This window comes from Euprymna scolopes, chromosome 16 (genome assembly GCF_053919585.1).
Source record: "Euprymna scolopes isolate OS-2025 chromosome 16, ASM5391958v1, whole genome shotgun sequence".
Taxonomy (NCBI): Eukaryota; Metazoa; Mollusca; class Cephalopoda; order Sepiida; family Sepiolidae; genus Euprymna; species Euprymna scolopes.
In genome coordinates, this window is record NC_136497.1 from 28,928,005 (window position 1) to 28,953,100 (window position 25,096).

Consider the following 25,096-nt stretch of genomic DNA (forward strand, 5'->3'; position numbering starts at 1 on the left):
ATAGTGTTTTCTGCTAGATGGGTATTTCTTGTGAAAGTCTGGCGAGGGTGGACCATAGATTGGAGCTCAGCCGAGCACTTGCCACGAAAATAAAGCAGAGACAAACTCACAACATCTCTTCTATGAGAAAGAGGTTGCAGGGAAAAGAAAAGGACACCCCCTACGAGGCTATGAAGTCTATTTTGAACTCTATCAAGGCAGGACAAGTCCTTTCTAGTAGCTCCTGCCCAGATGTGGCAACAGTACTCCAGCCTTTGACCGTAATGTGTAGACACAGCAGTTTAGAAAGGAAATGGCAAGTTTTTAGAAAACATTCAACAAGTTTTGTAAAAGATGTTTATGACTATGATTTCATGTGGACGGAAGAAATAACATTCCGACTTGTCATGAAGCTGTCTGACAATTTTAGAATGATTTAATACTTTGCCAAGCATCGGTTAATAGTCAATTCTTGGAGGTGTGAAAGCTGTAATTTACCATGCACATTGAACCGTTATTTGCAGTCATTTGATGGTGGGAAATGGAAATGTTCAAAATATAGATTTTGTCATTCCATACAAAAAAAACAAAAAAATTTTTTCTTTTTAAATGAAGTAGGCTTTCCTTATAAACAATTATAATTTGTGTGTAAAATTATGATTCGTTTCAGTTTTTACATAAAACTTGAACTCTGCAGCCATTTTCTTTCTAGGCCACTGTATCTACACATATCTTCGACTACTACAGACGACAGCCTAGTTTCTGATTCCAATACAATTGTTGATGCTGTTCTAAATTACCAATTCCAATTTGTCTGAAACTTCTAATTATTCATTTTTTTGGTTTTTTTTTTTTTTTTTTTTTTTTTTTTTTTACATAGGGAAGCAAATTACTGTATAAACCCATGTAATATGTGCATATATTTTCATTAATATAAAAATTCACTTGTGAGGATGTGATCTGTAGTTTTACTGGTAGTTTATAATCTAATTTATGAAACACTATGCCTGTCTCCATATTTTCAATCTCTATCACTTCCAAAACTAAAAGTCGCAGAGTGGCGCTATGGGCCTCAAATTATTGGATTTTTTATGGACGGTTCTTTTATGGGTCTTTAGTCGGTTAAAATAGTTTTTAAGAGGTCAAAATTGAAAAAATTGTTATACATTTTGTACATTCATCTTAGTTTGTTTTTAATCCGTTCATATGCGTGGCAAGTTGGTACAGTGGTAACGTCACCAACTTTGAATGTTACAGCTTTGGTTTTGGTTTCGATTCTAACTGATGGGACACAAATGCTTTATTATTATTTTTTTTTTGTTGCTGTTTTCTTTTTTGCTTTTGAAATCACGACTCTATAATATATATGAAATCTGAACAAATTAAAATATATTTAAGTGTATTTTACAACTGGGCAAAGCTCCCTCCCCCACCCACTAGTTAATATATATTTATAATTTCATCATTTATACAAACTATGGAAAATTAAGTTTTTAATAAAAATACAATAAATAAATAAAAATAAAAAGAATCGTTTTTGGCATCGGAGAATAGGCACAAATTTTTCTGATACCCAAAAAGTTATGATTTTTTTTTTTTTTTTTTTCCAATTCTGATTAATTGTCTCAACACTACTACAATCCCCCCCCCCCCAGCCGCCTTTTTACAACTAGAGATCATTATCTATTGAGCCAACTGCTTTCTGCCAACAAATAAAATTATTTCTGGTGGCGATCAGAATGCAATGTTACATCAATAACATTTCTTGATAAATGTTAAGTGCTTGATTAAAAACTGAACATATGAAATTATTTTACCGGTAACCATTAAAACTGTAATTTTTTTGTGAAATTAAAATTAATTTAATTAAGGTGATTAAATTGAATGAAATTGTTTAGATACTTAGGGGAAAAAGAAATTTGAAATGTAATGTTTGAATGTAAGTTTCCACGATAAACGATAGCTTGTCCCGAAGAGTTTTCAGTTAGTGCAGTTTCAGAATCAGTGCACTTATGACAAAGTGAAAGGTTTGCTTTCCACATTTTTTCTTTGACCTCACATACTCTTGATCTTTTAAATACTGAAGTCACATTGTTTCATTTTTTAAATTCTATCAATTAATTTGTTCCTGCTCGATAAGTATGTTTTAAAAGGTCACTGGTTTCTTATTATGTTAGATAGAAAATCAGGGCTGAAAGTGTTGAAAGGCTCTGATTGGTAAAAACAAAAATCGTCATGGCACTAAGAATTTCTAGTATAATCAGAATGATGATCCTTCATCTCGTAAGAGAAGATGCGCATAAAAATCACTTTTTCCATTGCTTCCAACGTAATAGACGTACTGAGACTAAAGCCGTTTTCAGAACTGCCAGCAACCACTGTAAAAAAGTAATAAAGAACGCAAGAGAGTTGTATGCTCAGTCCGTCAAGTCGAAAGTAGCTGAGCAGCGGCTTGGTTCCCACCAGTTTTGGCAAATAGCAAACAGAATCCTGAACAGAAGCGTGTGCTCTATCCCAACTCTCATAAATGGACCTGAGGTAATGTCGTCAGCATCAGACAAAGCCAAACTCTTTGCCAAGAACTTTGCAGCTAATTCTAACCTTTGCAACCAAGGCTGCCAACCTCCAATATTTCCTCCTGTATCAGAAAACATGCTATGTGATATACAAATATCTGTACGTGATGTTGCCAAGCTAATCAAAAACCTTGATTCCAGTAAAGCAACTGGCCCTGACGGTATTGAAATTATAGTACTCAAAAAACTTCAACCAGAACTTGCACCCATCATTACAAAACTGTTTAAACGTTGTCTTAAGAAGAATTCCTTCCCGTCATCCTGGAAAATCTCATCAGTATGCCCCATATTTAAGAATTCAGGTGATCGCTCATCTCCCTCACAGTACAGGCCAATAAGTCTCCTGTGCATCATGAGTAAGTTGCTGGAATCTGTGCTAAATAGAGAAATAATCAACCATCTTAGCAAAAATAACCTTCTTAATAACACGCAATATGGTTTTTGTTCTGCTAGATCTACAGCAGATATGCTTACAGTTATATCTCATAGGATTAGCGACTCTCGATGGAGGCTACCTTTCTAGGGCAATTGCTCTTGACATATAAAAAGCCTTTGATAAAGTATGGCATAAAGGTTTACTTCAAAAGATCTCCAGCTACGGTATAGCTGGAAATGTCTTAATTATTAAATCATTTCTCTCTGATAGGTTCATAAGAGTAGTAGTTGATGGGCAGAAATCAGAAGCTCTTAGTATTAATGCTGGAGTCCCTCAGGGGTGCATCTTGGTCCAATTCTCTTCCTGATCTATATTAATGATCTTCCAAATCATATCCTTACATCATTCGTAGACATCTATGTTGATGACACTACTATCTATGGTAGCACATCTAAGACCATAAATGACCAAATTCTCTCTGATTCTCTCACCTCTGATCTTGAGCAAGTGGTACAATGGGGAAAGAGGTAGCGTGTTACTTTTAATGCATCTAAAACCAAGCTTTTATCTTTACATCATCAATGCTCTGATCCTCATCTGGCATCAATTGAAATGAATGGCTCTCGTCTTGGGGAGGCCTCATGTTTTGACAAGCTTCTGGGCTTGACCTTTACTCCTGATCTTAAATGGAACACATACATTAAACCTGTTGCCAAGGCCGCTGGAAAAATGGTGGAATCCTTCTATCAATCCAGTAGATATCTCACTGCTGATGCAATTCTCTATCTATATAAGAGCCAGGTACGTCCAATGATGGAGTACTGTTGCCACATCTGGGCAGGAGCTGCTAGAAAGGACTTATCCTGCATTGGTAAAGTTCAAAATAGGCTTCGTAGCCTTGTGGGGGATGTCCTTTCCTCTTCCCTGCAACCTCTTTCTCACAGAAGAGATGTTGTGTGCTTGGCTGAGCTCCATTCTATGGTACCCCCTCACTAAACTTGCAAAAGAAACACCTGTTTAGCAGAAAACACTATCACTAGTTCCCCCCACTCTTTATCTGTGCCTAAACCTAAGCGTAGATTCTATGAACAAAGCTTATTTCTTAGAACTGCACGCCTATGTTTTTCTGCTTTCCAGCTGACTACAATATGGTTGTCTTCAAGTCTAACGTAAACAAGTTTTTGATGAGCTGTTCCATATAAGTTAACAAATTTACCAAATCTCCATTACTAACGATTTCTATATTGTCCAATTTCTACTGTACACTCTTTAACCCTTATCTTCGAGTTGCCTCTTGGTCTTGAAAAGTGGTGATACCTATGTAAAAAAAAAAAAAAAATGTGTTGTTAACACATAGTAGTTGTAGTGATAAGGCAGCAGACTACAGTTTCCTTTCTTTTTTTTCTACTTGCTAGCAGCATATGTACCTATTTACTATGCCTCCCCACGGGACAGAGTTAGACACCAGGGTCGTTTTTTAACGTGGAGAAAAGGTACAAAAATAAAAATTGTCTCAGTCGTGAAGGATTTCTCCTCCACCGAAAGAGAACAAGAAAATGAAGTGCAGCATCTGAAGAACAGATACTACACTTTGATCTTGACCAAAAGTCCAAGCAGCATATGTAAATGTTGCAATATTTTTGGCACACTCATAGAAAGGTAAAAGATTTTGGTGATTATATTTATATAAAAACAAACCAATCCAATGTCAGAATCACTTAATAAAATATACTGAATTTCATTTAAGTTCTTCAGCCATAGCTTTCTGTCTTGACATAAGAGAACTGTGCTTTACTGATCCTGACTGAGTTAATTCTTTACCCAGAAAAGTTTCTCCGACTGGATTGATGCTGTCATTTTCTTTTTTTTTTTTTAATTATGATTATTATTTATTTATTTTTGCTTGAATCAACTACATTTTTCAATTGCAAGAATAGTTGTACACTCAAGAGTAGATTTTTTTTCCTTTTATATTTGACAGTATTTGCATAATTATTATTGTTTTTTTTTTTTTACGTGGAGGTCACCACTTAAGGCCCGGAAGCCACTCGAGGATAAAGGTTATTGTGTGTACAGTAATCAATTGGATAGTATCGTAGTAATCGTTAGTATTGGAGATTTGATAAAGTGTCATTACTTAAGGGGGCGGTTCATCAGGAATTTGTTTATGTTGAACTTGAAAACATCCAAGTTGTAGTCAGGTGGCAAACGGAACACAGTTCTACAGTCATGCATTTCTAAGAAAGAAGCTTTGCTCATAGAATCTATGCTTTGATTTATGCACAGATAAAGAGTGGGGAAAATTAATGACAGTGGTTTCAGCTAGACGGGTGTTTATCGTGAAAGATTGACGAGGAGGACCAGAGATTGGAGCTCAGATGAGCACTTGCCATGGAAATAACGATAAAACAAAGACAAGCTCGCAATGTCTCTTCTGTGGGAGAGAGGTTGCAGGGAAGAGAAAAGGGCATCCCCACTAAGCCATGAAGTCTATTTTGTACTCTGTCAGGGCAGGATGAGGTGCAGTACTCCATCCTTGGACATACTTGACTTTTATACAGAGAGAATTGCATCAGTAGTGAGATATCTTCTGGAGCGGTGGAAAGATCCCACTATCTTCCCAGCAACCTTCGCAACAGACTTGATGTACGTGTTCCATTTCAGATCAGGAGTAAAGGTCAAACCCAGAAGTTTGTCAAAACGTGGAGTCTCCCCAAGACGAGAGTCATCCATTTCAATTGATGCCAGATGGAGATCAGAGCGTTGATGATGTAAAGATAGAAGCTTTGTTTTGGATGCATTAAAAGTAACCAGCCACCTCTTCCCTCATTGTACCACACGCTCAAGATCAGAGGAGAGAGAATCAGAGAGAACTTTTTCATTTACGGCTTTTGATGTGTTGCCATAGATGGTCATGTCAACAGCATAGATGTCAATGAATGATTTAAGTATGTGTTTTGGGAGATCATTGATGTAGATCAGGTAGAGAGTTGGGCCCAGAATGGACTCCTAAGGTACTCCAGCATTAATACTGAGGGCCTCTGATTTCTGCCCATCAACCACTACTCTTATGATTTCTGCCCATCAACCACTACTCTTATGACTTATATCAGAGAGAAATGATTTAATAATTGAGAAAACATTTCCAGTTATACCATAGCTGGAAATTTTGTGAAGTGGGCCCTTATGCCATACCTTATCAAAGGCCTTTGATATGTCAAGAGCAATTGCCCTAGAAATGAAGCCTTTGTCAAGAGATTTACTAATCCTATGAGATATAACCGTTAGCACATCTGCTGTAGATCTAGCAGAACGGAAACCATATTGCATGTCACTAAGAAGGTTATTTCTGCTGAGGTGGTTGACTACTTCTCTATTTAATATGGATTCCAGCAGCTTACTCATGACACACAGGAGACTTATTGGTCTGTACTGAGAGGGAGATGACTTATCACCTGAATTCTTAAATACAGGGTATACTGATAAGGTTTTCCAGGGTGTTGAAAAGCACTTCTCCTTAAGGCATCCCCCACTAAGCCATGAAGTCTATTTTGTACTCTGTCAGGGCAGGATGAGGTGCAGTTTAAAAAACAGTTTTGTAAGTATGGGAAGAAGTTCTGGTTGAAACCTTTTCAACATTATAATTGGAATGCCGTCAGGGCCAATTGCTTTACTGGAATCAAGGTTCTTGATTAGCTTGGCGACTTCACGCACAGATATTTGTATGTTGCATAGCATGTTGTCTGTTATAGGAGCAAATATGGGGAGTTGATGGCCTTTGTCACATTCGAACGGAATCCTGTTTTTACTTCATGGGGGTAGCATGCTCTCGTTCCATCAGCCATGACTGGATAGAGGTCCTAAGTAATTTGCAATTGTATTTTCCTGTTGGCCACACTGAGAATTGAACCTTCAACCTTCAGGAGAATATCACTTCTACAATTGATTTTTCCAAATACTCTAACCACTGCACCATGGCTGATGGAACAAGAACAAGTTACCCCATGAAATAAATAAAGGGTTCCGTCCAAATTCCTGAGTTCGGCAGAAACACTCTAGAGTTCGACAAGATACACCTGAAGAAAATCGAAGATTGCATCGTTCGAAACTTTGTGAAAATGACACTCAAGATGAGACCAGTAGTCCGATGAAGCCAAACAATACACAGTTTTTATTCTTCTATATAATAAAAAAGTGAATCTCCTGTTTTCTTTAATGTCATACCTTCATTATAAAATGGACACTTACTTTATAGTCAGTGCAACTGAAATCTCTATTTTTGGTAAGCATTTCAGTTACAATTAGTGTTGGGACGATTAATCAGAATCAGGAACTGAAATCATCAGAACACTTTGTGGCATTGGAATCTGAAATATTAGCACACTTTTCTGATGCCAAAAATGATTCTTTTCATCAATTTTTTTTTTATTTAACTTAATTTTCCATGGTTCTTAGTAATGATAAATATTTACTGATTTTAACTTACCAATAAAACTAAAATCTAAAAATCTCACCACCATAAATGTATATTTACGTTTGCTAAAATACATACACGTATTACAAGGTTTTTTACAGTAATCCAAAAAACAAAAAAAAACAACAATTTACTAAATATTTAGAAATATAAAGGAAACAGAACTGGTAATTTTATCAGAATTGAGAAAAAATTTGTAATCGTCCCATCACTAATTACAATGGCTATAAAGTAAGTGTCTATTTAACAAATATATATAGCATAATCACGTTGACACACCGGTTCCCATTTAATCACTGAGGTTAAGCGATGTTGAGCCTGGTCATTACTAAAATAGGTGACCATTTGGGAATTCTAGGTGTTGTATGTGCTCTCCGCTTATCTCGGCATTGTTTCCAATTATCTTGCACTTCTACTTGCTATTGGACTCAAACAGTACCGATTCAGGAGATGTGTGGTTGTAGATTGCGAAACCCTTGCTTCACAATTCCATGCACATCTACCCTTACAGAGAGTATCCATTGTCTTCCAAGACTGAACAGAGGCTTCCATTTAACAATGTATATTTAGTTACCTCTTTTGACAGAGGTTAGACACAAGGTCACGTAAGGTTTGGAAAAGTCAGTGTACTTGGTAAAATGCACTCTGGCCTACAAAAATGCCTAAGCAGCCCCGTCGGAATTCCCTGGTAAGAGAGAGAAGAAAAAGCCTAGGAAGAGCGACCCCCTGTGAATAAACAGAAACATACCTCAGCCTGAGAGTGTCAAAGCCATTGTCGGACCGATTGTCAAGGACGTATCCCCTCAAATAACAAAAAGGCCAGAAGGTATCATATAATTATTAAAGAGACCTTTTGGTGCATGAAAAAATAATTGTTTTGAAATTCACTTTTCGCTAATTGTCTTATAAATGTGTTAATAGAAAATGATAGGTATGTGGGATTGTGGGGGTAGGGCAAATATGAGCCCCAGAAGCGAGGCAGTAGGCACCTCTGTTATGAACCGTTGTCACCCCCCCCCCCCAATTTAATGATTTTTACACAAAAGAAAATAAGTTAACTACAAAAATCTATCAGGAACATTTCTTTCTTTATTTTTACCATCTCTCTCTCTCTCTCTCTCTCTCTCTCTCTCTCTCTCTCTCTCTCTCTCTCTCTCTCACGCGTTTACTGGATTGACGGATTGATTTAGAGACCTATTTAGCTGTTTTTATTGTAGTTTTATATATAGTTAAAGGGAGGTGCGCTTAACTTAATTGCTGAGTTGTACACAGAATCTAGGTGCATTTGCGACGAGCACAAACTAACTGTGGAATATAAAAGAAGGGAAAAAACGGGAAATAAGAAAAAATAACTCTTAGTCAAACAAGGAGGTGCTACCATCACACCTTTCTTTCCTTCTTTAATCTTGCTTTTTTCTTCTTTTTTCTTCCTTTCTTTTTTTCTTTCTTTCTTTTTCTTTCTTTCTTTCTGTCTTTCTCACCTAGTTAATAAATAAATTAAAACGGAACATTCGTTTTGTTTCGGGGGGAACAAAACACATCATATGTATATTTTTGGGAAAACCACCGTCTCTGGAGATTTTACAAGTCAAACACGCCTGCACTTGGCGTCATCATCATTATCATCATCATCGGATTCGGATCATCATAATCAGCGTCTTAAATACCATCATTGGCATTTCTTGCCATTAAGTTGAACATGAGTTATAATGGTAAAAAATATGCGGAATACTATGAGGTAGGATATATATTTGATTCCTTACTAAAAATGATATTAAGGTCAAACTTGAACCATTCTGGTACCGTTTTTTGGTTTTCGTTTTTTTTTTTTGTTTGTTCTTTTTTTTTTTTTTTTTTTCTCTCTCTGAATGAGATCTAGTTATGTTCGATTCTAGGCATTAACTCTTGGGCATTAACTTCTCCTTCAAGAGGAGGGATTTATTTAGTGTTGGTCGCCTGAGGAATCCTGACCAGTCAGATATCACAGCTATTTCCATAACCTTTCAGATTGCTCCCGTCGGAAAGCTGCATTTTTGTTTGTTTGTTTGTTTGTTTGTTTTTATTTTTTAAATTTTATTTTATTATTTTTTGTGGTGGTGGTGTTGTTGAGTTTGATCATTTATGGGGGAGGGTTTAAAAGAGTGTTCCATTTATAAGGGATGAAGCAGGATTTTTTGGTAATATGCTTGTTTATTGTTCGACATCACTCCCAAACAACTTTGGCAGTATCTTTGGTTATTCTGATACTATACTTTGGCTGTTTCTGTCCCCCATCGGTGGAGGAGAAATTCATCTAAACTGAGGTAATTCAAAATTTTGTCACAATCCAATGTGCCTTCTTTGTAGAGTGACTGCTGGAGATTCCCCACTTTTTTTTTTTTTTTTTTTTTACTCGCATTCACCCTAACAAGACATATCGCCACTTAGACGTAAGGGGTTACTATTTGGGATCATGCATAGCAAAGATTAACAAGATGTTCATTTACGTTACATTTAAACTTCTGCATATCAGTATAGTCATGGCTCCAGGCAGCAGGAAGGGAATTCCAAAGTATAGCTGTTTGAGGAAAGAAACTATTAGAGTAGAAAGCTTTTTGGCATTTAGGGACCTCAACAGTGAAGGGGAAGGGGTGAAATTTTGTTGCTAAGCAGGTTCGTCAGGAATATGTATGTCGAGGGGGTACAAGCACAATGAATTTGTAGAGGGAAGATGGATCGACCGATCTCTGAATTCATGACGAAATCGAGAGAAAGAACAAAAAACAAAAAAACAACAAAAAAAATACGTCAGCAAACATGCCTGAAACAATTACAAATGTTTTAAATAACAATTTTTATTAACCAGAAGAAAATAATTGTTTTGGTGCTAGACATGCAAGTTAGAGTTCTCCTTGCATGTGCTCTGTCTGTCTCCCCACGTGAAGGTAATTAAAAAAAGATTGGAATCCTTTGATGATTCTGTAAGATGTGTATCTTTTATAAGGCAACGATTTAGGAAGAGTGGGAAACTCAGCATGACTGATAGTTTTTAAGTGACTGAAGAAATCCTTCAAGACTGAGAAAGGTATCAAGTTAGTGTAATTTAATGAAGAAAACCTTACGAACGTTGAATACTGTGTACGAATTGTTTGTAAGCATAAAATATTCGTTCATTGTTGCTGGCGTTAACTTCGTTAATGAGAAAGAGAATATTTCGTTCATTTGCAGTTTTATCCAACACTTTAATCCGTGCTGATTTGGGTACTAGCAGTTGGGTACGCATAGTGATAAGTTCGAGCCATTTATTCAGTTTGCAGAGGACTTTCTGTAGATTGGAGAATCATTGCTGGCTCTTGCAGAACGCCTGTCTGAATTTGGTAATCCTTAACCGTCCTTTGGAGTTATATTCTAGCGGCATTACAGGCGGCGACGATAGTGTCTTGAGAGAACTCTGTTGTCTGGTCTTTGCGCAGTTTAACGTCCTTTAGGCGGAGTTAGAAGTGAATGACATCACGGACGTCAACAGGGCGACCTGAGAAAACAGTGCCTAAACTATTTAAATTTTTGTGGGCTCGTGCTTATATACGAGCTTTCTCAAACATTCTAACCTGTTTACTGTACTAACCTGTTTACGAAGGGATAAAAATGTCGTCTCGTGAATTTGTGTGACAAGGTGACGCAATTACAACCATGTTTCCTTGTGCGATACTGATTTGCGTATGAGAGTGGGGACACAATCAACATGAATAGATTCTGGCCGTATGAATTCTTTTGTCTGGTCACTATATACCCCCTTAATAGACGGAACGTTGATAAATAGGAGAGTAAAAATACTGCAAGTATTTCACTGGGTGTAGGTAGAAAATTGGTGTGGATGCCTTATAGTGTAGCTTAGCTGACCTTGTTTGATGGTAGTCCGAAAAGAAAGTGACATCACCAACTTTTGTGTTTCGCGGTTGCCTAGTGAGATAAATGGTGCAATTTCGAAGAAAACGGGCCGTTTATGTTCAGGGGATACATTATGGACGTTTGTGCTCATTTGAAGTATACCAAGGAGTTGAGCGATAGATAAGCAGAATGTCATAGGTTATATAATTCCCCGTCATCCCTTTATTGATTTATTGATTGCATTATTGATGGCTTGACTGGCATCAACATCATCAGTAGGGAGACTCATCCCTGATCATTACTGAAGAGGGTATGATTAAAGAAAATTGGAAGATTCTATTTATAGACGATAGCGATAGGAACTAACCAATCAAATGGAGTCATACTCTGCTAGCAATCAATCAGAAACCGGAATCACTCAATAAAACATATTGGATATTTTAGAATTCCCACATAATTTTTTGTGTCCACACAAGAAGGAATCTTGCTCTTTGTCTGCAAACTTTTACAGTTCAAGACTCATACAAAGGCCTACTTCACAAGAGATATATATAAAGGCATACTCCATAAGATTTCCAGCTACGGTATACTGGAAGTGTTTTCTCAATTATTAAATCATTTCTCTCTGATAGGCTCATAAGAGTAGTGGCTGATGGGCAGAAATCAGAAGCCCACAGTATTAATGCTGGAGTCCCTCAGGGGTCCATTCTGGGCACAACTCTCTTCCTGATCTACATCAATGATCTCTCAAAACACATACTTAAATCATTTATTGACATCTATGCTGATGACACTACCATCTATGGCAACATATCAAAGGCCGTAAATGACAAAGTTCTGTCTGATTCTCTCTCCTCTGATCTTGAGCGTGTGGTACAATGGGAGAAAGGGTGTCTGGGTTCTTTTAAAGCATCTAAAACCAAGCTTCTATCTTTACATCATCAACGCTCTGATCCCCATCTGGCATTAATTAAAATGGATGACTCTCATCTTGGGGAGGCTCCATGTTTTGACAAGCTTCTGGGTTTGACCTTTACTCCTGATCTGAAACGGAACATGTACATCAAATCTGTTTCCAAAGTTGCTGGAAAAATGGTGAGATCCTTCTACCGCTCCAGTAGATATCTCACTGCTGATGCAATTTTCTATCTATATAAAAGCCAAGTACGTCCAAGGATGGAGTACTGCTGCCACATCTGGGCAGGAGCTGCTAAAAACATCTTATCCTGCCTTGACAGGGTACAAAATAGACTTTGTAGCTTTGTGGGAGATGCTCTTTTCTCTTCGCTGCAACCTCTTTCCCACAGAAGAGACGTTGCGAGTCTGTCTTTGTTTTATCGTTATTTCCATGGCAGGTGCTCGTCTGAGCTCCAATCTCTGGTCCCCCCTCGGCTATCTTTCACGAAAAACACCTGTCTAGTTGAAACCACTGTCAATAATTTTCCCCACTCTTTATCTGTGTCTAAATCAAAACATAGATTCCATGAACAAAGCTTCTTTCTTAGAATTGCACGCCTGTGGAATTGTATTCCGTTTGCCTGTTTTCCACCTGACTACAACTTGGATGTCTTCAAGTCCAACGTAAACAAATTTCTGATAAACCGCCCCCTTAAGTAATCCAATTTATCAAATCTCCAATACTAACGATTACTACAATATTATCCTATTGATTACTGTACACGCAATAACCCTTATCCCCGAGTTGCTTCCGAGCCTTGATAAGTGGTGCCTCCCATGTAAAAAAATTTAGAAAAAAAAAAAAATTAGCTACCCACCAAAAACTATTTTTCGTCTCAGGACTTATACAGATTAGCTACCCATCGGAAACTCTTCTAAAATTAAACATAACTTTCAATTCAAAAGAGACGCATACATTTCATATTTGTTGTTGATGGTTGTTCAAGTAATATATAGATGTGCTCAAACACGTATTAGAATTAATAGCACTAATAGTTACATCTTTAATAAAGTAAGAGTATGTCAGGATTCTGTATTGAGTACGTTGCTTTTTATTTGTGTTTTAAAAGTATTGTCCAGGGAGTTTCATATAGCGTGTCCAGAAAAGCTGGTATAGCTGATGATTTAGCACTTGCTTGTAAAACAATGGAAAACCTATTTGTTAAGTGAAAGACTTGGAGGAATGTTCCGGATGTAAAAATCTGAAAGTGAATGTTAACAAGAACACAAAGTAATGATCAGTGAGTGTAGTGTTGGAAAGTTCCCCAAAAGAGGAAAGTCTCTTTGCTCAATTTGTGGCAAGAGAGTCAAATACAATTCAATCTTTTGTAGTACTTGTAAGCATTGGGTACACGAGGAATGTAGTATTTGTTTGGTCGTTTTGTTTTACGGCATATCAACCCTTTTCGGGTTATTTTATACCGAATCCAGTTATTTTGGAAATAGTATTCATGTTGCATTCAGTTATTTTGTAGAAGTTTTTTTTATTCTTCAAGCTCTTTGTACCTTCAATTGCTAGTTTGTAGTGTTTGGTTTGGTTGTTTTATAGTGGATTTCTATCGTTTCTGTTCTCTGCCCTGCAAAATATGAACGAGTTCTGCAATGGGAGAGGTAAAAGGATTACAGTATTAATGTTTGGTACATTTTAAGTTAGGCAACCAGTCAGGAAGTGGAGGAGATAGAAAGAGAAAGGGGAAATGGGAAAAAGGAAAAGGGGAGGAAAAGGTGGGTTGTTGTTTTTGTTTTTGCAGAACATAATTAAGTTTTGCAAAAGGAAGTAGAAAAACAAAACCATCAATGTTAGGTGCATTTCGTTTCAGGAAGCCAATATCTTCAGACAGCCTGATCTTGTAGCACGAGGGAATGTAGTAGAAATTACTCATAGGTGGAGAGATGGACAAGTATAATGAGATGGCAAAGCTATGAAGGTGATAAAGAAGTTTTGTTACTATTTAGAGTGAAGCAGGTGCTTTTTTATCTGTAACTTCTTGTTATTTGTACGCATATCGCTTTTACTCTTTTATTGCTACCTCTAATTGTGTTGGCCTTATTCATGTCGTTAAGTGATATGGACTGTGTATATCCTTTTAATATCTAATGATCAAATTTCGTTTCTTTTTTTATATATATGGCTGCTGGTATTTTGAATGCGATAGTTTGGTCTGTTCATTGTATCAGATTTTATACAGCTTTTAAATGTACGTTAGAATACACATGTCCGGTACTCTTGCATAATTTGACCCGGATTCTCGGGAATTCCAATCAGGCATGGATCGGGCGAGACTGACAATCATCGATTTCAGCTGAGCGTTGTAACACACGCAGACTAATTTCCAAATAAACAAACCGGAAAAAAATATACAAATAATAAAAAATAACAAAAACCTACCTTAAAAGGACTGAAATTTTTTTTATTCATTTTGTTTTATTTTTTATATTTTTTTGCAAAATATTTATCAACAAAATTTCTTTTTCTTTTTTCTTCAAGAAAAGACAAATGTTTTACTGTTCTTTTTTTTTAACCCTAAATTGTTAGGTGTAAGTACAATTTTTTTTTTTTTTTTTGTGTCAAGACTTTTTGTTCAGTCAAGTTTTTATGTTCTTATGTGATTTCCAGTGGGTGGTGGTCCGTTGTCTGTTCAACATTGTAGTTGTTCTTGCCAACCACCACCTCCACTGTTATTTGTACGTGCATTGCTTTTACTCTTTCATTGCTGCCTCTAATTGTATTGATCTTATCCATATCGTTAAGTGATATGGACTTTTAATATCCAATGACCAAATTTCGTTTTGTTTTGTTTTTTTATATATGTCTGTCTGCTGCTATTTTGAATGCGATAGTTTGGTCTGTTGATTGTATCAGATTTTACACAGTTATATCAGATTTTATAAATGTATGTTAAAATACATGTGTTCTTATGTGGTTTCCAGTGAGTTGTGGTCCGTTGTCTGTTCAACATTGTAGTTGTCCTTGCTAACCATTGCCTCCTCCGCTATCAGTGGCTGGTAGCTTTGCCGCTCTAGTCATATCGTTTTTAGTACTTGTAAAATTTGTGTTGTTATGATTAGATGTAGTATCGTCGTTTGATCTACTTCTTTTAGTTTGTCGAAAATAACTGTCGAGATCGAGCTTTTGTTTTGCATATGTTGCTCCTGCTGCTATAATCAGAAAAAATGGAATACGTTCTGTCTTTACTAACCATAGTGTAACTATTGTTGACTAAGTTAAGAGTTTATTATTATTATGTGTATGCAGTGTGATCATGTATGAAAGTGAAACCTGGCCAGTGAGAGTTGAGGACATGCGTTGCATGGTGAGAAATGATATGAGAATGATATGATAGATGTGTAATGTGAGTCTTCAAAACAGGCTTAGACTTGATGACTTAAGAGGAAGATTAAATCTGGAGAGTATGAATGGAGATATTTGCAGAGCAGGAGACTTCGATGGTATGACCACATAAAAAAAAATGGATGAGAGTTCTTGGGATGAAGTTTAGGTAACAGGTTCAATTTAGTAGAGAAGACCAAGTACATCATGGGAGGAAGTGATAAAAATCGATTTGAAAGAACGAGGGACAAACACATTTACCTAAACATAGATTACTTTGGAAGTCAATTTCTTAAAGTTGTCCAACACATGCCAACATGTAAAATAGTTGTTAAATCGATGATGATTCTGATAGCATATATTTAATATCTTTTAAATCAACCTTATTTCAAAAATTGATTTTTTTTAAATCTATTATTGCACTAAAACTGACTTAATCAATGTTTGTTTACCTTTTATATATATATATATATATCTACTATCAGTTCAGCCCGGCTTTGCTCGGGCCCTATGTACTGTTCATAACTTTATGTGCATATAGTAAAAAAATAATTATATATATATATATATATATATATATATATATATATATATATATATATATATACATACATATATATATATATATATATATATATATATATATATATATATATATATATATATGTATGTATATAAAGAAGTGTGACTCATGCCCAGGTAAGCTACATCTAAAATTTTAAGTGTTTAGACCCAAAATTGGCAGAGGAGTTTGGTAGAGTCTGCAGAAGTCAACTCTTTCAATTTTTTTACCTCTTGGCGGCCAAATTTTCGCCCCAAAACTAATTAAAAAGCTTTGCTGCATGTCTGAATACCCTTTATATAACATTTCAAATGTTTAAACCCAAAATTGGCTGAATAGTTTGCTAGAGATCGTAAAGGTCAAATCTTTTGAACTTTAACCACTTGGCAGCCAAATTTTCGGCCAAAAACCGCTTGAAACCCCTACCCTATGTTTGAACACACTTTATGTAAAATTTCAAATGTTTAAACAAAAAATTGGTTGAGTAATTTGGTAGAGACCGCAGAGATCAATTTTTAAAAAAACTTTGATCCCAATTTTGACCCCTTAACATTTATTGTTTTTGACTCAAATCAAATTAAAACGTTTGATCCATGTCCAAGTAACGTACATCTAAAATTTCAAGTGTTTAGACCCAAAATTAGCGGAGGAGTTTGGTAGAGTTTTCAAAGATTAAATCGTTGAACTTTGACCTCTTGACAGCCAAATTTCTGGCCGAAAACCGATTAAAAAGATTTTCCCCAAATCTCAATACCCCTTATGTTAAATTTCGAGTCTGTAGACTGAAAATTGACAGAGTAGTTTGGTAGGGAAATGTACACACGTAGACACACACACACACACATACACACACACACACACACACACACACATAGGCAATTTTACTTTTATAGATATATAGATTTGAATCTCACAAAATACATGCTAAAATATTCCTTGGTTTTGGGATTGAGTTATACTTGAAAATATAGTCCATTTTAATAGTTCTAATCAGTCATAATTTGTAATTTATTAACCAAGTCCACCATTTCTTAAGTTTTCGTTTATTACCCTTTTCTTTTCTTATTTTATGTTGTTCTAAGCGCTGCTTCCTTTTTATGCAGTGGCTATCACTATTGTTTCTCTTTCTAACCCCATCTCTTTCTCTATTTAGCAAAAGGTAATAAAACAAACTATAAACAGAAGATTGGAATAGCTTTTTTAACCCATTAAACACAAGCAAAAGTTATGGCCTGTTGATTAGAATGGATGCTTTATGTCAAATTGATCGTTAGATGTGTGCTTATTTTTGCAATACATACTAATTCCTATCAATCCCTATGTGTGTGCATTGAATGAATGCCATATACTGAGTTCGCTGCACCTTATCTTAACAAAGATGCATAAAAAATTCAGCTAGATCAGTCCAGTAGTTTCCAAGAAAAAAGTGGAATGGATAGAGAAAGAAAAACCTAGTCAGACAGACGGACTAAGAGAAATATACTATAGTATAATATAGATAAGTAATATCACCACATATATTAATATTATTTAACTCATAGCTGGAGAGAAAATGAGAGATAAAAAGAGAAGTAAATAGACTGAGAAAGTACAGAGGAAGCGAACAGAAAGAGTAATTTTTTATTTTGTCTTTTATAAAAAAAAATAAAAAAAACTTTTACCGGTTTTGCAAACTCACTTTTTCCTGATTAAAAAAAACTAACCATAGCTCAATGGATGACTCAACGGGTCGTATATTTTTGCTTTTTTTTTTTTTTTTTTTATATTTAAGTGAAAATCTATTGTTACATTTATACTTTAAAAATAATTAATATCTGATTTTGCTTTCATCCATGTTGATCAATACTGATCGAACGTGCAACCTTACGAGTGTGCCATCTTGCGAGGAGGTTGCGCTTGGGAAGCATTGTAGAGTACAGAATAGTGAACAAATTCATTTCAACCAGGTGTTACCTCTTCTAGACCCCCTCCCCCGAGTTGCACGTGTCCCTTTTTGTTCAGTGAGAGCCGGTTGAGAAGGTCGTATTTCAAGTCGATTGATGATTTAGTTTGTTGCGTTTGCTTTACAGTATATCAATGTCGTGTTGCAACACAACATCTAGTGTAAACGATTAGGTATTAGCAAGATTTTTAATAAAAACAGATACTTTGTATTATTCAGATTATTTGCACTGTTTGTATGGATGTTATTCGTACAACGTTTTGGCCGATGTAAACTTCGATCTCCTTGATGTGCATCTTCTCGAACTTAGGAATTTTTATGCCAAACTCAGGAATCTGTGCAAAATTTTGAACATGACCCTTTATTTTCCAGCCATATTCAGGTAGAAATCTTAAGTACAAAGTGCTTTTTATAAGTTGCCAGATTTCTTTCGTATGGGCACTTTTATTGATAGTACACACATTAAACTCTAGTCCCCTTTGAAGTAATCTCCTCCGGCTTCAATGCACTCGTTGTACCGTTCCAACAACTTCTGGAAACCCCCTGGAAATCCTCTTGTGTGAGTGTGTCAATGACCTTTGTCACAGCCTCTTTCATCTCCTCAATTGTCTCATAACGGCAGTCTAATCTTTTCCTTGAACTTAGGGAATAATCAAAAGTCACAGGGACCAAGATCTGGATTATAGGGAGGGTGAGGAACTACCTTGATGTCCATCTTGGTCAAATAGTCTGTGACAAGGATGTAGTTGTGGACTGATGCATTGTCCTGGTGGAAATGCTACCGACCTGATTTAAAGAGTGTTGGCCTCTTCCAACAGAATCTCTTTCTGAACTCCCTTAAAAACTTCAACATAGTATTCCTTGTTGTTGACTGTTTGTCCAGTGAGAACCCAATGCATGTAGATCATGCCCATGCTGCAAAAAAAAAGTATCATAAGTTTCTGGGTGGATTTGCTCAATATATGTTACCGTGACATAGGTTGACATATATTCGGCGGGTTTTTAATAGTATTTTGTATAGTTTTTTATTTATAACACCTTTTCCCAAACTTACTGTGTTAAAGAGAGAATCAGACGCCATCTTGAATTTTCCAATACATCGGTAAACACTGTATGTTTTTCGAGCTGAATAAATATGTTACATTGAATAAAAACACAAAAAATATATCCAGTTTGGTAGAAAAGTAACTTATCTTGCTTTTGATAACATTTATTTGTTATATATTTGTTTTTTGACAACTTTTTCGAATCTATGTGTACAGTAATACAAACCCAAATATGTTTATGGCTATAGCATGTCAAAATGCTATTTCTTGTTGACTCAGCAAAGTTGAGCAACGTTGAGCCTGCTCAGTAATTAAATTCTGATTATTCGGGAATCAGAAGCATGAAATCACTTTCTCAATACTCCTAGGCAAGTTATGAGTAGGGCTATGACAACAGCATATTCTTTTCATTATTTTGACTGTCAAGTATGTATCAGTTAATATCTTATATGTTTTTAGATAGAGTGATGTGGTTCTCGATTACTTAACTATGTCAGATATATACACAAGAGTCAAAACAATGATAAGAATACTCTCTTGTCACAGCCCTAGTTATCAGTACATCTTTCCCTTTATCTATTGATGAAATAGTAGCATAGACTAGACTTTCAAGCATCGGTAGGGTAACTAAGCTAGAATATACTAGGTGATTCTCTGCTTATCCCAGCGTTGCTTCTGGTTCTTTTGGATTTCACCTTGGCACTTGACTTAAGCAATCAGGAAAACATTTAGCTGGGATTATGCAATCCTTACTTGACTCTAAACCTCTCATCATGCAGAAACCCCTTGAGAAAGTTTTTTTTTTTTAATCTTTATTTGTATGTGGAATGTGCAGCTGTGGATTGTGCAACCCGTACTACATTATTATGCCTTCTTGACGTACATACTCCCAACTAAGCTGAGAAGCAGGAAAATCTTTCACTATTGAAATGGGATCCTTCTACCGTCGCATTAGATATATCACTGCAGATGCAATTCTCTATCTATATAAAAAGCAACGATGGAGTACTGTTGCCACATCTGGGCAGAAGCTGGTAGAAAAATCTTATCCTGCCTTGACAGAGTTCAAAGTAGACTCCATAGCCTAGTGGGGGATGTCCTTTTCTCTTCCCTGCAACCTATTTCCCACAGAACAGACGTTGCGAGCCTATCTCTGCTTTATCATTATTTTCATGGCAAGTGCTCGCCTGAGCTCCAATCTATGGTCCCCACCTCACAAAACTTTCACAAAAACACTTGTCTACCTGGAACCAGCTTTTTTATTTTTTTTCTCGTACATAAATGTTGATTTATCTACCGAGTTGATTTCAAAAATAGATTACGAATTGTACTCATTCTTAGTTCGTGAGAGGGGAATCTATCACCATACTTTCCCTTAAACACGTCCGTTGGACTTTTATTAAGTAGAATACTTAATAGTTTTTTTTGTTTTTTTTTTTTTTTTAATGGAAAGTAGAAAACGCATTGTGGATGCGTTATCGGCAGCTCCTGTTACTCTCACTTCTTATTTGTCCCTCAGTCCTCATTTTTTAATGAGTGATTTTTCTGACAAAGGGAGAAGAAAAAGCTGTTTTCTAGGTTGGCAGTATTTTGTGCGAACAGTTGGCAGAGATGGCGGAAATTTTCTGTTTCTATGTCTATCCTTGTAGCCATGTCACTAGTAAGGGTGCTGGAGGTAAACGTTTTGTCTGGGCTGACGTTATCCGCCTGATAGTCAGGGACCCGAACCTTGGATTAACAGCTAAGGAGACTGTCCTATCAGCAGGTGCAAAGTACTGGGGCTGCTGTATTGCCATTTGGTGAATGGATTCTGGACCATGCAGTAGCTTCTGGTGGGGCCTCTCGATGCCATACTAGTGGGTAATTGTTACGGCTTTACCTTATCATTAGCTACAAATAAAAAATAAAAAAATTCTTCGTTTCTTTTTCTCTCTTAGTTTCCCCTCTCTGTCCTGCTCTAAGTAAATCTGACGACCTAGTCCACAAATTTCAAAATTTCATCATGACAAGTTTCAAGAAAAAATACACGATTAAACCCGGTTCTCCAACTTCCAACGTAGACCCCTACTACCATGTCTCCTTCTCCAACATCAGGGGTCTACGTTCTAACCTTCCAGAGGTTGAAACCCAATTACAGGAGACTAAACCAGACCTTTTATTTTTAAGTGAAACTGGCATTGGACAGGCTATTTCCCTAGAAGAGTTCGCAATTAAAAGATACTCTAACTTAACTTCTAAATCTGACCCCCAAGATCGCCATGGGCATGGAATATGTGCCTATATTAAAAATAGCTTTCCATGTGGTAGGGACATCTCCAGGGAAGATCCTTGCTTTAGCTCACACTACAGCATTTTTATTTACTCTCTATCGCCCCCACAACAGCGGAGTTACTATCTTTAAAAGCATATCTGAGAAAATTGACCAAGTCCTATCTGCTTATCCTTCAGCTAACATTCACGTATGTGGAGACTTCAATGTTCACAACGTCGAATGGTTGACCCACTCAAACAAGACCGATGATGAGGGGAGGTTCGGTCATGATTTCTCCATTGCCTATGACCTCACTCAGATTGTTCAGGAACCCACCCGTGTGCCCGACAATGACGGCCAGTATGCGAGCCTTCTAGACCTTTTTCTCACAACTTGCCCTGAACTATGTTCAGTTTCTGTTCTGTCGCCTCTTGGATCTTCCGACCACTCTGTTGTATCAATTAAGATAAAAATGAAATGTAATAAGTCCCCAGACGTACCTCTCCATCGTACAATATATCGATACACTAAGGCTGACTGGGATAGCTTCCGTACATTTATAACTGATCTACGTCTACATTCCATATTTAAAAAGGATGTGTCCTCTATAGTATTAGACCTGACGGAATGGTTAATTGTAGGTATTGACCGGTTCATACCCTCGAAAAAGTTTCAGCAAAAACCTAACAGCCAGCCATGGTTCTCTCCAGAATGTGCTGCTGCCATTGCGCACAGAAATCACTTTTTCCACTGTTTCCAACGTAATAGATGTATGGAAACTAAAGCCGCTTTCAGGACTGCCAGCAACCATTGTAAGAAAGTAATAAAGAGTGCAAGATGGTTGTATGCTCAATCTGTTAAGTCCAAAGTAGCTGAGCAGCGGCTTGGTTCCCACCAGTTTTGGCAAATAGCAAACAGAATTCTGAACAGAAGCGTGTGCTCCATCCCAACTATCATCAATGGACCTGTGGTAATCTCGTCAGCATCAGACAAAGCCAAACTCTTTATCAAGAACTTTGCAGCTAATTCTACCTTTTGCGATCAAGGCCGCCAACCCCCAATATTTCCTCCTGTATCTGAAAACACACTATGTGATATATGTATATCTGTACGTGATGTTGCCAAGCTAATTAAAAACCTTGATTCCAGTAAAGCAACTGGCCCTGACGGTATTCCAATTATAGTACTCAAAAAACTTCAACCTGAACTAGCGCCCATACTTACAAAACTATTTAAACGTTGTCTTAAGGAGAATAGTTTCCCATCTCCCTGGAAAATTTCATCAGTATGCCCTGTATTTAAGAATTCAGGTGATCGCTCATCCCCCTCTCAGTACATGCCAATAAGTCTCCTGTGCGTCATGAGTAAGTTGCTGGAATCTGTGTTAAATACATAGTAATCAACCATCTCAACAAAAATAACCTTCTTAGTGACACTCAACATGGTTTCCGTTCTGCTAGATCTACAGCAGGTGTGCTTACAGTTATATCTCATAGGATTAGCGACTCTCTCGACGGAGGCAACCTTTCTAGGGCAATTGCTCTTGACATATAAAAAGCCTTTGATAAAGTATGGCATAAAGGTTTACTTCATAAGATCTCTAGCTATGGTATTGCTGGAAATGTCTTCTCAATTATTAAATTATTTCTTTCTGATAGGTTCATAAGAGTAGTAGTTGAGGGGCAAAAATCAGAAGCCCACAGTATTAATGCCGGTGTCCCTCAGGGGTCCATCCTGGGCCCAACTCTTTTTCTGATCTACATTAATGATCTTCCAAATCACATCCTTACATCATTTGTAGACATTTATGCTGACGACACTACCATTTATGGTAGCACATCTAAGACCGTAAACGACCAAGTTCTCTCCAATTCTCTCTCATCTGATCTTGAGCATGTAGTACAATGGGGAAAGGAGTGGCTGGTTACTTTTAATGCATCTAAAACCAAGCTTCTCTCTTTACATCATCAACATTCTGATCCCCATCTGGCATCAATTGAAATGAATGGCTCTCGTCTTGGGGAGGCCTCAAGTTTTAACAAGCTTCTGGGCTTGACCATTACTCCTGATCTTAAATGGAACACGTACATCAAATCTGTTGCCAAGGCCGCTGGAAAAATGGTGGGATCTTTCTATCGATCCAGTAGATATCTCACTACTGATGCAATTCTCTATCTATATAAGAGTCAGGTACGTCCAAGGATGGAGTACTGTTGCCACATCTGGGTGGGAGCTACTAGAAAGGACTTGTCCTGCCTTGATAGAGTTCAAAATAGACTTCGTAGCCTCGTAGGAGATGTCCTTTTCTCTTTCTTGCAACCTCTATCTCACAGAAGAGATGTTGCGAGTTTGTCTCTGATGTATCGTTATTTTCATGGAAAGTGTTCGACTGGGCTTCAATCTATGGTCCCCCCTCGCAAAACTTTCACAAGAAACACTCGTCTAGCTGTAAACACTATCAATAATTCCCACCACTCTTTAGCTGTGCCTAAACCTAAACGTAGATTCCATGAACAAAGCTTTTTTATTAGAACTGCACGCCTGTGGAATTGTCTTCCGTTTTCCTGCTTTCCGGCTGACTACAATATGGTTGTCTTCAAATCTAATGTAAATAAGTTCTTGATGAGCCGTTCCATATAAGTTATCAAATTTAACAAATTTTCATTACTAATGATTATTATATTGTCCAATCTCTACTGTACACTCTTTAACCCTTATCCTTGAGTGGCCTCTTGGCCTTAATAATGTGTTGATACCTATGAAAAAAAAAAAAAAAAAAAGTCCAATGTGAACAAGTTCTAATTGAATCGTCCCCCTAAGTAATCCAAGTTACAAAATTCCCACTGTTTACTATGCTAAAATCACAATGACTAATGTATACCTATTAACCCTTATCCTCGAGTGGCCTCTGGGCCTTGATAAGTGGTGACACTCATGTAAAAAAAACAACAAAAAAAAAACACTGTCAATAATTTCCTCCACTCTTTATCTGTGCCTAAACCTAAACGTAGATTCCATGAACAAAGCTTCTTTCTTAGAACTGTACGCCTTTGTGATAAACCGTCCCTTTAAGTAATCCAATTTACCAAATTTCACTACTAACAATTACTACAATATTATCCCATTGACTACTGTACACTCAATAACCTTTACCCTCGAGTGGCCGCCGGGCTTTGATAAGTGCTGACTCCTATGTAAAAAAAAAGAAAAAGAAAAGAAACTGTAGATGCCGGAAAACCTTGTACTCTTATAGTTTCTTCTCTCAAACTGCTAGACTTTGGAATTCCTTCCCTGTTTCCTGCTTCCTTGACTGTAGAAATCTGCAAAAATTTAAGTGTACTGTGAACAAACATCTTGCTGTTCAACTACCTACAGTCCAGTGTAAGACAGATCCCAAATAGTATCCCTCTCAAGTTCCAAGTGGTAATATGCCTTGTTTGGGGGTGAAAAAAGAATAAAAAATTCTTTATTACACAAAGACCCTTCAGAGAATGCCCATTGTCTTCCGAGAAAGAAGGGGAGTAGGGGGATTTAAATATGAATGAAGTCTAAAATAACAATGATTACGTATTTCTGTTCTTATTGTCGTTAAAGTTAGAATCTAAAAACGTTATTGTCATCATCTGACACGCGCTTTTGTGCTTACATGTGACGGACACTTTTATTTCTTTATTCTATTTTTTTTCTAACTGTTGGTCTACTCCTCCTTTTCTTTTCTTCTGACGTAATTGCGTT

General features: G+C 36.8%; 1 protein-coding gene across 1 annotated transcript in view; it reads left to right on the plus strand.

The window, feature by feature from the left end:
- Window positions 1-8,557: 8,557 nt before the first annotated feature.
- Window positions 8,558-25,096, plus strand: part of LOC145295910 (uncharacterized) — a 220,837-nt gene continuing 204,298 nt past the window's right edge. The window contains exon 1 of the mRNA XM_080141681.1: window positions 8,558-9,143. Coding sequence (XP_079997807.1) covers window positions 9,105-9,143 — 39 coding nt within the window. The 5' untranslated portion in view covers window positions 8,558-9,104. The remainder of the gene's footprint in view (window positions 9,144-25,096) is intronic.